This window comes from Morchella importuna, assembly GCF_003444635.1.
Source record: "Morchella importuna strain M04M26 chromosome Unknown Morimp01GS076, whole genome shotgun sequence".
Classification (NCBI taxonomy): Eukaryota; Fungi; Ascomycota; class Pezizomycetes; order Pezizales; family Morchellaceae; genus Morchella; species Morchella importuna.
In genome coordinates this window covers 26,985-41,822 of record NW_025763472.1, presented here as the reverse complement: position 1 = coordinate 41,822, position 14,838 = coordinate 26,985, and the positions used below count along the sequence as shown (strand labels likewise).

Genomic DNA, 14,838 nt, shown 5'->3' with positions numbered 1-14,838 from the left:
CAACAATATGTAGGGCACGGTGCAGTCTTACCACAGGCGTAAATTAAGGTTATCTATATAGCTCAAAGATATTCCCCTTTCATGTCTAAATCCTGAGGTCAAGTGTTCACACGACAAGTTCACGTTCGCAGTATTTTACTGTATTATTGATTCAAGGTATGTATCTAACCAGAGTGATTTGGTATGATGATGATCTACTCAGCCTGAAACATGCACACGGCATTCCTCTCTTCCAGACTCATTATTTGGCGTGTATTCCGGTGAGTTTGCATAGCTAATTGCATAGCCGGAATTCAAGTTCGGGATTGTCTTTCGTGGCACCCCTCGCATTGACCACTTGTTGGCTTGATGATGAGTCAGCACACATCTGTCACTCGGCAGCAACGCGTTGACCAAACGTCGCATCCCACTCCCTTTGACATGAGCTAAAGATAACACGCGTTTTGAAATTCCCCGTCTTTACCGCCAATTAAAAAATCGCAAGATGGAGCCCGGGTGGAGTATGCCTCTAACTCTCTATTCCTTCCTCTATCTCTCCTCCTGCTAACCCAGAACCCAGGGGAAAGAAGAAATCTGGAGCGACTAATGAGACAAAGAGGAGCTGGGTAAGTTTTTTAGTTCAGGAATGACCTTTAGCCCGCCTCTCAACAAGTCGCAGCGGAATAATTCTAATGGTTTACGAATAGACGTCCAGTTCTATCTGATGGCTTTGTAATACGACCCGTCGGGGGTGTCTCCACTGCCTTGGTAGGAGAGGCAGTACCCCCTCCCGCACCCCCGAAAGCCACTTCACCACCAACAGGCCAAGTCCCGCCGCGACGGACAAGCCCTCGGACAAACCCACCATTATCGGACCCAGCCGGAGCAGCTCGCGGAGTAATAAGCCCTTCTCCACTCCAAGAAGAAGCTCCCGTTCCCCTCGATAAGCCAGATGTAACGCGCAAATCACCGCCGCGCAATTCACCGCCCCGCGGTAGAACACCGGTATCATCTGATGCGCCGGCGCTACCAATTATTACCACTACTCGGACATCAGCTGTGGCAGCAGTCACGCCAATTGCACGCGGGAAGAGAACCAGGCAGCCAAGTCCTGATAAATTCCTTACCACTCCCGAGGCCGATGGGATTACAAAGCGGCGCCTCAATGCAGCTGCGGAGAGGCGGCAGGAGAAGCTTGCTATGAGGCAGAGGGGTGCTGGGTGAGTTGCCTGGTACTTAACGAGCTAAAGCGTGTGTTTGTGCTGACCAGAAATAGAACGCGTAAAGTCGCAGATATCGGGTTCACAATCCAGCCACTGCAACCAGTTACAAAAATTACAGCTGTCAGGGAGAAGGAAAGCGTCGAGGCCGAAAAAGAATTGGTCGAAGAGGTAGAGGCACAGGTGCAGAAACAAGTGTTGATGGAAATTGACGGATTAGGGGACTCGGCATATGAAGGGGGAGAAGCTGACGCGGAAGAGGGAGAGGAAGATAAGCAGAATGAGGCGGGAGGGGAATCAGAACCAGAGAACGAACAACAGGAGATAACGGAAGATCAAACAATTGGAATGGTCATTGAAGAGCCGACACAAGAAGCGGATGGATCAATGATCCAGCAGATAGTACCAGGAGATGGTGAGAGTGACGCTCTTGTAGTCCCTGTAATGAGTCCGGGGAGCCGAAATAAACGGAGGAAGGTCATTCTAGAAGGTCAGGGTCAACCTGAGCAAATCGAAGACGAGCTCCAGCCATTTAAAAACATGGCGCATGATCCGGTTGAAGAAGTGGGGAAAGAAACACCTTCGGAAACAGGGCCAAAACGGAAAAGACAGCTTATTGGTAAGAAACCAGCACCTCCACGAGTTCCTGTCGATGAGGAAGACGACGAGGAGGAGGAGGGGGGGGGGGGGGGGAAGAAGAGGGGGAGGCAAATGGGCTGGGCCAGGAGCAGCAACTCGAACCCAGCGACCTATCCGACTCTGGGGGGGAAGCCGATTCAGATGTAGAATCTCTCTCCAAATCTCGCAAGAACTCCTCTACCCAGCCACAGAAACAGCCCAAACCAAAACAATCCAAGCCCCGCCCACCCGGGAAGAGGGCGAAACCCAAACATACCCAGTTATCGTTCACCGCCTATCAAAGTCAGCCTCGTATGCACTACCCCCCGGGTCCAATCGTGGTGGTGTAAACCCCGTCGATGTGATCAACCAGGTGGCTGGAGAAATTCTAGACAAATACTGGGAAAAGTATGCCAAAAGTAACCTCGAGAAAAGGACTATTGCTGCGTTCAAAGAAGAGTTCAGTTGCAGACTTCTTGAAGTTACCGATGAGCTCGAGAGGTATATTAGCCTTACTATGAGAGTGAGGCAGGCACAGAAGAGAAAAGCACAACTGGTGGCCGAATTGTTGGAAACCAAGAGGCAGAGGGGTAAGGTTGCGGTGAAGATGGATGATGTGAGGAAGGCACATGAGATGGCCGCAAAGAGTGCTGAGGTATCTTAAAAAGACCTTTCCCACGAAATATATATATTTAGCTAACTCGCGGATAGACTCAAAACCATATCTCGCAAACCTTCGCGGACGTAACCCACACCATCGAACGAGGAAAGGCACGAGAACCGGGTGAACTAGAGGAAGGGATGGAGGGCCTAGAAGCCATGATCAAAACAGTTGCGGCCGCAGTGACGGGTGGTGGAAGCGACGGGACGGGGACATTGGCTACAGTGGTGGAGTTTAATAGGTTCTTGGAGAGAGCCGAGGCCGTGTTAAGAGAGAGGAGATATTAGTTAGTCGAAGATGTAAATTTATTTCCTTAGGAGTTTGGCTGGGCGGTGTTATGGCGTGCATGATTATATATTTGTATTTTTATCAGCCGAAGTAATTACAAGACTTGTAGTTCTAAGTAGAGGTTTGTTTGATAGCGGGCAAGAGAGGGGATTATATATATAGATGTATACTATAATATAACCTCGGGATTTAAATAATGTTACCAGGGAAACCCGTAGACATGTGTGTGCGTGTTTGAGCGATATAAAATTCCAAACGGAAGAACACAACAGTTGAAAACTGAGCACGAGTGATACATCATGATCCAATCGATTACGCTATATACATGTTCAGTAGGTTTTGACTGATGGAAAGTTGATACGCTCTTCGCCACACAGTGTAGATATAATCTTTTGGTGGGATGTCTATATATCTGCCTTATAGTATATTCCAACTCAATTCCCTTGGATCAGCGCACTCTTTTGATCATGGGTAGGAATTGCACTACTTGGCCATAAACGATAATATAACTCTGGGAACTATATAATGTTTACTGGCCTCCTCCTCCTCTTCGGCCGGGATTCAACGGGGCTCGTCATCCTCATATCCTACATGAAATTCCTACCCCTGCATGGCAACAACCACATAGCTGCGCTGCCTCTAGCTATACACAGTAAAATTCTTCTAACAATCCGGTCCATCTGTCGGCCCCTAGAGACCTTTTACTCATAGTCATCAGCTCACTAGCGTTAGAAACGACATCCTTACAGTTTCCGGCAAGATAAATGCGGAAGCGGATCTCTCGTGGCCGAAGATTTTTCTTCATTTAACTATTCATTTAATGTCATAAGAAAACAATCAACTGGTGACACTGGGAATACTACTACTCAAATATTAACTATATAAACAAACCAAGCCAACTAAACCCTACAGATACCCTCGCGGTCCCATCTCTCCGCACCCACACAAGGGTAGCACATAAAGACATCCTGCGGGTCCCACTCCTTCTTCACCGCCCCCAACCTCTCATAGTTATCCCCCCAGAATATCTTCTGCCAGTCTTCATCGTTTGGATCTGCCTCGTTCAGATACGCGCCCATATCCGGCTCCAACGCCTTCACCATCCCCATCTCCACGTTCGTGATGTTCTTTGTAATGGCCTCCTGTGCTGCCACTGGCGTGTCGTCATACCATCCCCGATGGAACGTCAGATGCATGATCGCCCGGCGCCATGCTGGGTTGATCGCGCTGTCGATGTGTGCATTCTGTGCAACCTTTCCACCAGCCACCTGGTGCCCCGTGAATTCTGAGCCCTGGTTCGGCGCGAGCGCGCGCAGCACATGTACGAGCTTCTCGGGCCCGGTCTCTGAGTCCATGAAGGTGCGGGAGATGAGACGGGAGCCGAGAACGGCGTTGTAGCCGGCAAGCTCGGTGCCAGTAAGGCGGGAGTACATAAATGTTGCTGCGCTAGGGAGGAGGAGGGACTGGAATACTGTTTCGGAGGTGTTCGATTTGCAGGCTGAGACAAGAGGTGCGTATATGGCGCTCACTGCTGATGTGTTTGTCTGGTTGAGGAAGAAGTTTGTCAACTTGAAATTTGGCTGTGGGGGGTTGTTGAACATGAAATGATAACCAGAGCCACCGGCATCACTAATGGCGGGGACGTAGTTGTAGAAGTCTGTGAGGAAGTTGTAGTACTCATCGGCGGGCGCGGTGAAATTATACAGCGCTATGACCATGGGGACGTCTGGAAATGTCCGGAGCGTGACACTGGTTACGACGCCGAATGTACCGCCGCCGCCGCCTCGGAGGGCCCAGTAGAGGTCAGTGTTCTGGTATTCGTTCGCAATGACATGAGACCCCTGCGAGAAATGAAATTGTTAGTAAGGATTAACAGAAACCTACTAAACGATCATTGTCTTAAGGTATTGAAAAAACAGGCAAAACAATCATTGACATGGGATTTAGGGGTTAGCACAACTTACATCCGCAACAACAACCCTAAACTCCAACGCATTATCGCTGCCCATTCCCTGCCACGGCCCAAATGCTGAGTGTCCGCCACCCTGGATATACCCGCCTGCGGCACCTACGGTACTCGCAAACCCAGCAACAAAGGTCCGGTTACCTTCCATGGCCGCTTTGTACAGCTCTCGCAACTGCACTCCTGCGCCAATTGTCACCGCTGACTCACCCTTCTTTTCGGGGCTACACCCTGCAGGTCGGAAATCATCAGTAAGTTTAATGCTCTTCATAGCATGCGTCCAGATTTGCAACGACCCCTTCGCCGCTGATCGTCCTAGGAAATCATGCCCGGTATTCTTGATCGACAGCCGCAAGTTGTGCGTACGCGCAAAGTTGACACCCGTCTGGATATCCTCGGGGGTCGTGGCAGCAATGGAGTAGACTGGTATACGGCCTTGTCCGCATGTGCTGTTGCGCTGTGTGGTAATGTAACACGTTTCGTTGCGGGTTACCTCCCAGTTGACTCCGACCATGCCGCCTATATATATATTCTCAATTATCACACTCAATTGCACTTATGGGACTATTAGTATAGCATACCGGGCCTATCACCGCGCCAACTTGAGGAGCTCCAGTTTGTTGTAGCATCGGCGCAGGCGGCTGCGTCGTATGTGGGGTCGTGACAAACAGAGCCGACAGGGTGGGCGGCAAGGAGTTTGCCAGAGACGGTCTGGTTTAGAGCGGTCCATTCAGAGGAAGTGGGCCAGCATGGGGAAGATGGAAGACAGCGGCATTGAGGGCTTGAGGTGGTGGTTATTGCTGTCTGTAATAGGAAGGTAGAAGTTATGAGGGTTTGGAAGATGGGACGCATCGTGAAAGATTTATAACCAGATTAACCTGTATAGCAGTACTCGGACGGTACTAACTACTGACTACTGACTTCTCAAGATTGTTCCTGTCGACATGCTGATATTTATACTCATGAGCACTTACTTTAGTCTTGTATAGACGTAAAAGTTCAGCTGAGAATACATAGTCTAGGTTATGTCTTATAATCGACCAATGGAGACATGAAATCCGAAAATCATTAGTACTGTTGGCCCAGTTCAGTACTCCAAACTCGCGGCTGAGAACCAGGCAAGAGAGGAAATAGCACCGATCTTCAATTGCAACCCGAGGAGAGCCGTGCATTGATCTGAGACAATTAACAACAAGAAAGACAGGGATATAGCTATTCTGCATGGGCCATGAAGATCACGGCGATATGGTATCGTGGGATTGATAAGTGACGTACATACCTTGTCTAAGACGGCCGCGGGAACAGGGCTAATACGAGACGGGGGGTATACGTATTGTGGCATTGTTGAAGATAATATAGAGTAGCTACGACTAATTCTACAGCTAGAAGACTAAACATGTTTATATGTCATCCCAGATCATTCGCAAGAGTCATACGTATGTGTCGTTGTGTTGCCTCAGAGCATGTACTCTAGGTAGGTATTGTATCACACAACCAACAGGTACAATACGTAGACCATGTAGGTACATATATTTATGCCATAGCTGCTGGGGTACCTGAGCTGCATTCTGTTGTAGCTCCCACCACCACAGAAGCAAAATATCAAACCACCCCAATACGAAGCGCAGTAGACCCCCATTACCCGCTCCACCAACCACTTCCACCCATCGACCCCTCCACCCATGGCCACCTTCGGCACCACCATCGAGTTAAGCTTAACCAAACTTCGGTTCCGTACCAAACCGAGGCCTCCGTACCGTATCCACTTACAAGTTACCGGTACGAGCCCCCGGTCGCTCCGGCTACGTTGCACGAGAACACAGGTTGCGCTGTTCCGTCGAATCGGCTATGATGGATAGCAACCTACTCTACTGATGGACTAGTCCTGCATATGCACAAAAAGCAAGGTAGGTTTCTGTTCCTGAAAGAACCTTTATTCGTTCGCTGTTTTTCCCTTCACTTCACTATGGACGATCTCTGGGGCAGATAACTGGGTAGTGGTCAGCCTTGTAAGTGCGGAGATCTCGACGGAAGAGTTTTCCAGGGTTTGAAAATTCGGATGGGTTGGAAAGTGGTGATACATAGAATGGTGGTGATCATGACATAACACAAAGAGGCGCGGTTCTAATACGGGCCCGGGGTAAAGTCGGCTATGTAATTTGTTACGGTGTTATAATAGTAAGTATTTATGTACTTTCTTCTAGTGGTTTGGGGTTTTGTGTATAAGAATGATCATTTCTAGAGCGGGAATGATACAAGGCCAGAAATCACGTTTAATCATGGTTCGTCACTCGGGAATTAATAATAGAGTGGAGCAAATGCAGGCTTGGCAGACTTGCTAAAACCCGATACTTGAATCTCAGCTCTCTGAAGCAGAAGCCTCGGCAAATAAATCTCCGACCCGCCGAAAGCTACTCAGGGTAAAAAGTTTTGGATTGAAGTCAAAATGCCTCTACTAAGGACCCCCGATAAAAACGCAGATCACAGTGCTTAATGCAGGACATCGAATATTGTGTAGCATCAAGAGCGTTCTCTATACCATCCGGCAATAAGGAAAGCAGCCTCGAGAGCTTGCTTGTTATTGAGTCTAGGATCGCAATAAGTAGTATAGTTCAAAGAGAGATCTTCATCCGTGAGACACTCAGAGCCACCAACACACTCGGTAACGGCGTCCTAAAAGTTGGGAAAGAGTTTCATGAGTATGTCAATTTAATAGAATAAGAAGGTGTGGGCTCGGCCTTACTCCGGTTAGTTCGAGGTGTACACCACCAAGGTGAGTACCATGTTCCTTATGGATGGCATGGGCGGCAGAAAGCTCTGCCATTATAGACGAGAATTGGCGAGTCTTTACTCCGATAGTTGATGAATGAGTGTTTCTGGTAGCATGTTAGTATGAGGGTTGAAATATTATAAAAGTCAAGGAAATTAATACCCATGCATGGGATCGCATTGCCTAGGAGAATTAGCAGACCATTGTTTGGTTGGGACTTAAAGAGTACTGACCAAATAACGACATGTCCTGAGCCCTGAATACCCTTGATATGCCCTGGCAATAGGTCGTGAATTTTATCTTTTCCATATCTGGTAATTAGAGTCACTTTGCCAATCTCCTTGCTAGGGTTGACAATATCAAGCAAAGCAACAAGCTCATCATTTTTCATTGTAGGGCCGACCTTGATACCAATGGGATTCTCGATACCGCGGAAATACTCAACATGAGAACCATCAAGCTGTCTAGTGCGATCTCCAATCCAGATAAAATGAGCGGATGTATTGAACCATTTATTCTTCCCATCCACAGGATCCTTCAGAGATCTAGTCAAGCTCTGCTCATACTCAAGGTGGAGTCCTTCGTGTGAGGTATACAAATCAACGGTTCCGAGACTGTGTGCTCTGTCTGCTCCGATAGTGGTCATAAAACGTATAGTCTCAGTGATTGAGTCTACGATTTTCTGATACAGCTGCTTAGTCTGGTCGTTTTGAACATGGTTAAGGGTCCATTCAAAAGGACGGTGTAGATCAGCAAAGCCAGAAGCCAATTGGGCGCGGACGTAGTTCAGGGTAGCCGCGGAATGAAAATAAGCGCTATCATAGTAAGCAGGGAAATTTTAAAGAATTGATCGTGATTCAAGAACTTACGTTACTAGACGCTCTGGATTAGGAGTCCTGTCTGCTGGGTCAAACCCATTAATATTATCACCACGGAAAGATGGTATCTCTTTCCCATCAACTACCTCGGTCATGCTAGATCTCGGCCTTTCCAGGCCATCAGAGGCTGTCGGTGATAAGAAATAGATGATAGTAACCTACTTGGCGAACTGTCCAGCCATTCTGGCAATGCGTACCACGGGGATATTACCACCTAAAAGGATAAGAATCTTTGCGCATTTTCGCAAGGTAGCAGACATACCCCATATCAATACCAAACTCATCTGAAGGAGAAGTTTAATCTTAGAATCAATTGGTCCCTAGGCAGTGTCAGTCAATTTAATATATATATGAAGCGAATTGTGAGGGGCGCCCATACATCCGAGCAATAATCAAATAATTCGGCGCAATCGCCTGCCAATGAACTTAGCAACTGGTAGTTTCAGATTTACTGCATCAAGAGATTACCTCCTTGCAAAAGGAACGCTTTGCCAAGAGCAACTTCTTTCAACGAATTACGTAGTTTCACGATCTAAATTTTCAGTTAGTTTATTGCGATACCATTGTTAGCGCCTCCAATTTACCTCCGATGGTGTCACAAGGGGAGGTAAAGATTCCAGCTTTTGAAGGGCTTTCTCGACAGCTTTTTGGTTGTCGTAGGTAACGTTCTGCTTCATTGGCTTTGACTGCCAGGCTAGTAGAAGAACGATGGTTAGTATATCACATAAGGGTTTCGGTAACCTGGGCTAAGGGTCCAACTCACAAGATGGACTCCAAACATTACTGTAATTTGCAACTATGCTACTAATACTGGCGTCAATATTGGACGATCTCAGAGCAGCTGCGCTTCTGGCAGCCTGGCTAAGAGGTAGTTCGACAGGGGGACTGGTCATTTTGCTATCTTAAAAGTGATCTAAGACCTGTAGTTGATCGGGATGGCGTTTGTGTGGAGTGGACAAGAGGCGGGGTACGGTTGATATTTTCATGCAGGTCCCCGCTGCCAATCTGGCTAGAATACAAACATCGTAGTGGGCTGCAACCCCCGCTACCAGATGTGGAAATTCTCAACATCAGAGTTGAGAACAAGAATATCGAAAATTCATCCCATATACGATACAGGACATCGCAAATCCCCCACAAAAACTCTGTGCAATGACCGAACCCGAAGAACGCGTCGTTCCCTCCAATGCTGAAGATGCAGCCCGCTTCAAGGCTATGGAGTCCATGGAAAGTACAAGTGACGATGCTGCGGTCAACAATGAGTCGGCTGAGGCCCTCGGAAAAGCCATGCAAGATCTCAGCGTTACAAAAGCCAATACTGCAAAGCCGGCTCCTGTCGCTTCAACGAAAGTAAATGCCGCAGATGTGGCTCTTATTGTCGAGGAGATGGAGGTAAAATTTACAATACTACAATTCCGACAGCTTCTGTCAACTTTACTCATTTCTTCCTCCTACAGGTGACCAAGGCAAGGGCAACAGATGCTTTAAGATCTTGTGAAGGAAACGTTGTGGAGGCTTTGCGTATATTTGTCTACGCGAAATAAAATTTCACAGGTACAATTTAATTACCATCCATGTTTGACAGACAAATGCCCTCTGACTAATCAACAGATACAGACTTGTTCTTTCAAATGGATATATAACATCTGTATTCTTCAGCCGACTTAAAAATAAATGACCACTCATTTAATAGTTATGCAAACATCATAAACATTTTATCGCTTGAACGATTGACTTCATAGCATCGTCACCAACACCATTCCCCCTCAGAATCCAAGCTAAATCACTTTGCAAACCTAAAGGAATGTAAGTACCAGCACGGGCTGAATCCAAACTATCCTTCAAACGCGAAGTGTGTTCAAAGGTCTTCGCAGCCTCTTCTGCTCTGTCAACGATGCGCTTATTGATACCACACATGGCTGCGCAATGCTGAGTTGGGGGAACAAAGTCAGTAAATTGAGTGCATAGTCGAGAAAACAATCAACTTACCATTCCAAAAGAACCTTCAGCAACACCCTTCTCCAATTTATATAAAAAAGTAATATTTCTATTTTCTTCATCCACGTGGATTTGCATACGCCTGGCCTCGATCTCAGGATGATGGGAAAACTCGGATGCCAGTGAATGATAATGAGTTGCAAAGTACCCAATGCAGCCCATATGAGTTGCGACGTGATGAAGTACAGCCTGTGCGACAGCAACACCATCATATGAGGACGTACCACGTCCGAGTTCATCAAGAATGACTAGGGAACGTGGTGTAGCTTCCGAAAGTATTTTCTTCGTCTCTGCTAGTTCAACGAAGAACGTACTTTGAGCTGCAAAAATATTGTCATTTGCCCCTAGGCGACTCATGATACGATCCACAGGTGTGAGCCTTGCGGATTTACAAGGAACATAACATCCAATTTGGGCCATTATCACACCGACACACGTCTGCAGCAGATTATTAGTTGTGACATATTCTTCAAAGGGAGATTGACGTACCATTCTGAGGACTGTAGATTTTCCAGCTGCGTTTGCTCCGGTCAGGAGGGTTATATTAGGATTTTCTCCTCCTAATTGTATATCGTTGGGGATGAAATCCGTGACACTGAATACATTAGTTGGCTTATACTCAAATTCGGCATGAGACCATACCTAGAAATCATAGTAGGATGACGAAGTTCTTCAAAGTCCAGAACACTTCGCTTTGTATCAACAAAAATAGGCCTGCAGCTTAAGTCGCCAAGATCGGCAGACGACCTGGCGAGGCTGATCAGACAATCCAAGTAGGCAATAATCTTCACAGCACTGAGCCATTTCGAATAATCTACGTCGAATCTTGCAAAGAAGCGGGCTGCAACACCTTCGACGATTTGTGCATGGATTTCCTGCGCCTCTCGGAGAGATCTCACAAGCTTTCTAGTTTCGGGGAAATAGAAGCGCTTGATTTTTTGAGTTGCAGACATTTGGTCCCAATTCTTCGGAACACTTTTCCAATATTTTGAGGGTACTTCGACGAGGTAGATTTCTTTACCAATATCCGCAAATTTGAGTTCCTTGCACCTAAAGGACTGTCAGAGTTTTCTTTTGCTTTGGACGTTATAGCTTTGCTTACTTCAGTTTAACACTGTACTCTTTCAATACCGCATGAAGCTCGCTAATGATACCCTCAACAGTGCCCTGAGACTCATCAAAATCGAGCTCTACGCCTCTTTCAGGCACTAGAACACCCACAGTCCTAACTTTCTCGCGGTCAAAGGCAGCTTCCCAAGGCTGCAGACATTGCTTCAGATCAGGCATGCTAGAAATCAACATTCCAATCAATCCTTCCCCTTCACCGTGTGCCTGAATGTCTTCCATGGCGTCACGGATTTGTTCAAACCCTTCAAGAACACGAAGGAAGTCAATAGCTTTGCAGGTTCCAGCATGAATCCTAGATATCAGGCGCTCAAGATCATTGATCTTGCTTAATCGTGAGACAAAGGCATCCCGAAACCCAGTGTCCGCATTCAGGGCATCAACGGCATCAAGTCTTGCATTAATCTTAATGGCATCAGCAAGCGGATGGCAAAGCCACTGTTTAAACATCCGTTTCCCAAACGGCGTTATACATCTATTCAACAAGGAAAACAGGGTCCCTTGAGAACCTCCGTCATATGAATTCGCAAAAATCTTAATTCAATAAGCCACTGACTAAGACTATAGGGAGGGGGGGAGGTGAAAGTAGATTTTATCTTACTTCAAGATTCAACAGCGTTTGTCCATCTAAGACTAATGATGTTGCCTTTCTAATGGGATCGTACCACCGGAAGTTACCAATGCTGATAAGTTCTTGGTCAATTTGAAGCTACAAATAGTGTTAGTAATGATCTGGCTAAGATGAAAACATCGATCATACCTTTTGTAGATAGCACAAAAGAGCACCAAATGCAGACATCACAAGCTCCTTGTCTTTGGAATCACGAAGTGCCTCGGGCCATTTGTCCATCTCATCGTCTGATTCGCTGGGGAAGTAATTCTTACTCATAACTTCACGGATCGCTGCTTCTGCCTCTAAGAATTCCTGGTTTGGTTTGAGTTTATTCCAAATGGTTGTCAAAGGGGTGTTGCTCTTCAGAATTCTAAGAGCCGGAGTAGAGATAAGACCCTGACCAGAATGTCAGCCAGTTTATTAGTCGCTTGAATGTACATATCTTACCTTTTCAAGGATCAACTCTCTTGGCCGAATTTGTGCGATCAATGTTTCAAACTTGGTAAGTTCTAGATCATCCGAAAATTCTGACATCGAGAATTCACCAGTTGAAGTATCAACGAAGCAAATGCCGAAGCAGGGTTTTCCATCTTCAACGGATTCCTACCCCAGGATCAGAATCATTATACGTAGCGACTTCAGCAGCAAAGAATAAAAGTCCGACTCACCTTTATTGCGGCACAGTAAGTAGCCATATCATCCTGTAGCATCGATTCATCCACTAGAGTTCCTCCAGTCAAAATGCAACCTAACTCGCGCTTGATAATTTTTTCTTCTTTTCCAGGTTTAGATCCTTTCTCGCGCATCTCTTTACCCAAGGCAGTCTCTTTCTGGTCAACGCGTGCAACTTTGTAGCCCTTCGCGATGAATTGTGAAGCCCACATATCAAATGAGGTTACTGGAACTCCAACCATTGTCATATTGACGCGTTCAGTCATCTTCAAATCAAACTCCTGATTCCCGATGGTAGCATCGTCCTCAAACAATTCAAAAAACTTCCCCTTCTTGAAAAACACAACTGTGTCATAAAGATTGCGCTTTATCTCCCAATACTGCTTCTCGAATGGGGAAAACTTAGCCCACGCATAATCCGGTATGAAAAGAGTTCTGGGGTCGTATTCCGGGTCACCAGCTGAACCTCTGTCAATATAACTCCTAGACCCTTGATGATCCGAATGTAGATGACCTACGTTTATTCCTATCGGCATCTCTTACATCAACCAACCATTCGTAACGCACTTCTTTCCCTTCCTTCTTTGATGCTGCTGGATTATTTGAATTCCTTGGAGTGTTCGGTTGAGGGAACGACTTAACGGGGGTATAATTGCCGTTCGTTGGCCGGAATGCAAACTTTGACGTGCTTGCAAGTTTCTTGGGAGTTGGCTCTGCTGATGGCTGCTGCTTCTTCATTAGACCCTGGGGTTGAGGTAAATCTAAATCACTTTCTACACAACCCAGTCAATGAGCTTGAGCAATTGGGCCAAGGTGCTGTGGATAGGTTATACCGTCATCATCGACCACAAAATCGTCCTCCTCATAATCATCCTTAATAGCTCGTCGAGCTCGTTTGGTACCTAAGTCGATTAGAAAAAATCTCCCGGGGGGGGGGGGGGGGTCGGGTTTTGTACTTCTGACTGGAAGCTCTTCCTCCTCCTCTTGATCACTCAATTCTTTATCGCTATCGAGTTTCCAAGCTGCCTAATAATATATGTAAATTCCTTAGGTCAATAATATTGCAGGTGTAAAGACATACAACTTTTGCAGTTGGGCTTGAGGGTTGGTAGTTAAAAGCAACTACATGTATCATTGATAGTGAGCGGCGTATCTTAAATTTTCTTTAGATAAAGCTTGCCTTTTCGCTTCCTAGTAGTAGTCTCTTCGCCACTGGGCGAAGGGCCCTTCGTAGGAGAAATTGCCTTTGGAGTAACATCTTCCTCTATAGTCATTTCAACATCATTTCCAATTGATGATTGAGCTTCTTTTTTCGGGCTGGACGAGTCTGCTTTTGGAGTAAAAAATGATAACAGGGTACGCTGCTGTTTGCCAGAGGAGGGTGGGGCTTTTTTTGCTGTATCTCCTTTTTTAGGTGTCTTGCGTTCTGCGTTGGCCTTCCGCATTTTTGCAATTTTTTGCAACTTTTGCAATTGAGTATGTGAGAGTGTAAATGGTAGGGATGTAGTACGATCTGTTGTTTTGTCCCTGCCCAGTACGGCGGGTCTGGAAGTAGTACTGTCGCGTCGCGTGGTGGCACACCCTTTACTTTGAAGTGAAATTACATAACCCGCGGCAGTATATGCGCCAAGCCTCGCGAATCAGAAGCGAGACTTAGCTTGTCGATATCAAGGCCCTAGCAGGGCAAGGATTTGTAGATTTGAACATTTCAACCCAATACCTAATGGAAGTGGAAGAGACCCGGACCTACATGTAATCATAAAGAATCACTCAGTGTGTGTCTAAATCACAAGGGATCACTCATCGTCCCCATGGAGTTATAACAACAAATTTAACACCCACTATTGTATCTACAATACCTGTATTTACATACCATGTCAGTTGTGTTCCTGGTTAACTCTATCTGCTCCAATCCATCACCTGGATTATAATTATAGACTACATGTAAGTATTCAGCCTAATATAAATAAGATATTCCACTACCTAGGTAGGTTTCAGTTGTCGTGTTGTCATAACCTTGCAATTGTGTTACAATGGATAAAAGAATATGTTA

At 46.3% G+C, this 14,838-nt stretch overlaps 5 protein-coding genes across 5 annotated transcripts; 2 read left to right on the top strand and 3 right to left on the bottom strand.

Moving 5' to 3' along the window:
- Nucleotides 1-484: 484 nt before the first annotated feature.
- Nucleotides 485-2,765, top strand: LAJ45_11594 (uncharacterized protein; the record flags this gene model as incomplete). Its single annotated transcript, XM_046121077.1, has 6 exons — nucleotides 485-500; nucleotides 560-605; nucleotides 687-1,199; nucleotides 1,256-1,818; nucleotides 2,024-2,472; nucleotides 2,529-2,765. The coding sequence occupies 6 exons, from the start codon at nucleotides 485-487 to the stop codon at nucleotides 2,763-2,765; spliced, it is 1,824 nt and encodes a 607-aa protein (XP_045965730.1).
- A 900-nt stretch (nucleotides 2,766-3,665) lies between these two features.
- On the bottom strand, nucleotides 3,666-5,581 carry LAJ45_11593 (uncharacterized protein; the record flags this gene model as incomplete). The annotated part of the gene is made up of 3 exons (XM_046121076.1): nucleotides 3,666-4,607; nucleotides 4,731-5,248; nucleotides 5,311-5,581. 3 exons carry the CDS (start codon nucleotides 5,579-5,581, stop codon nucleotides 3,666-3,668), a joined length of 1,731 nt encoding a protein of 576 aa, XP_045965729.1.
- Nucleotides 5,582-7,249: 1,668 nt separating this feature from the next.
- Nucleotides 7,250-9,270, bottom strand: LAJ45_11592 (uncharacterized protein; the record flags this gene model as incomplete). Its single annotated transcript, XM_046121075.1, has 11 exons — nucleotides 7,250-7,402; nucleotides 7,473-7,605; nucleotides 7,662-7,682; nucleotides 7,733-8,314; nucleotides 8,369-8,485; nucleotides 8,540-8,591; nucleotides 8,640-8,697; nucleotides 8,757-8,791; nucleotides 8,846-8,909; nucleotides 8,962-9,071; nucleotides 9,141-9,270. 11 exons carry the CDS (start codon nucleotides 9,268-9,270, stop codon nucleotides 7,250-7,252), a joined length of 1,455 nt encoding a protein of 484 aa, XP_045965728.1.
- A 259-nt stretch (nucleotides 9,271-9,529) lies between these two features.
- Nucleotides 9,530-9,921, top strand: LAJ45_11591 (uncharacterized protein; the record flags this gene model as incomplete). Its single annotated transcript, XM_046121074.1, has 2 exons — nucleotides 9,530-9,769; nucleotides 9,835-9,921. 2 exons carry the CDS (start codon nucleotides 9,530-9,532, stop codon nucleotides 9,919-9,921), a joined length of 327 nt encoding a protein of 108 aa, XP_045965727.1.
- A 160-nt stretch (nucleotides 9,922-10,081) lies between these two features.
- LAJ45_11590 (uncharacterized protein) lies at nucleotides 10,082-14,230 on the bottom strand (the record flags this gene model as incomplete). The annotated part of the gene is made up of 15 exons (XM_046121073.1): nucleotides 10,082-10,306; nucleotides 10,367-10,813; nucleotides 10,865-10,970; nucleotides 11,018-11,425; nucleotides 11,478-11,542; nucleotides 11,597-12,034; nucleotides 12,102-12,209; nucleotides 12,261-12,509; nucleotides 12,561-12,716; nucleotides 12,782-13,245; nucleotides 13,304-13,558; nucleotides 13,619-13,687; nucleotides 13,742-13,811; nucleotides 13,870-13,907; nucleotides 13,966-14,230. 15 exons carry the CDS (start codon nucleotides 14,228-14,230, stop codon nucleotides 10,082-10,084), a joined length of 3,363 nt encoding a protein of 1,120 aa, XP_045965726.1.
- Between the last annotated feature and the right edge of the window lie 608 nt (nucleotides 14,231-14,838).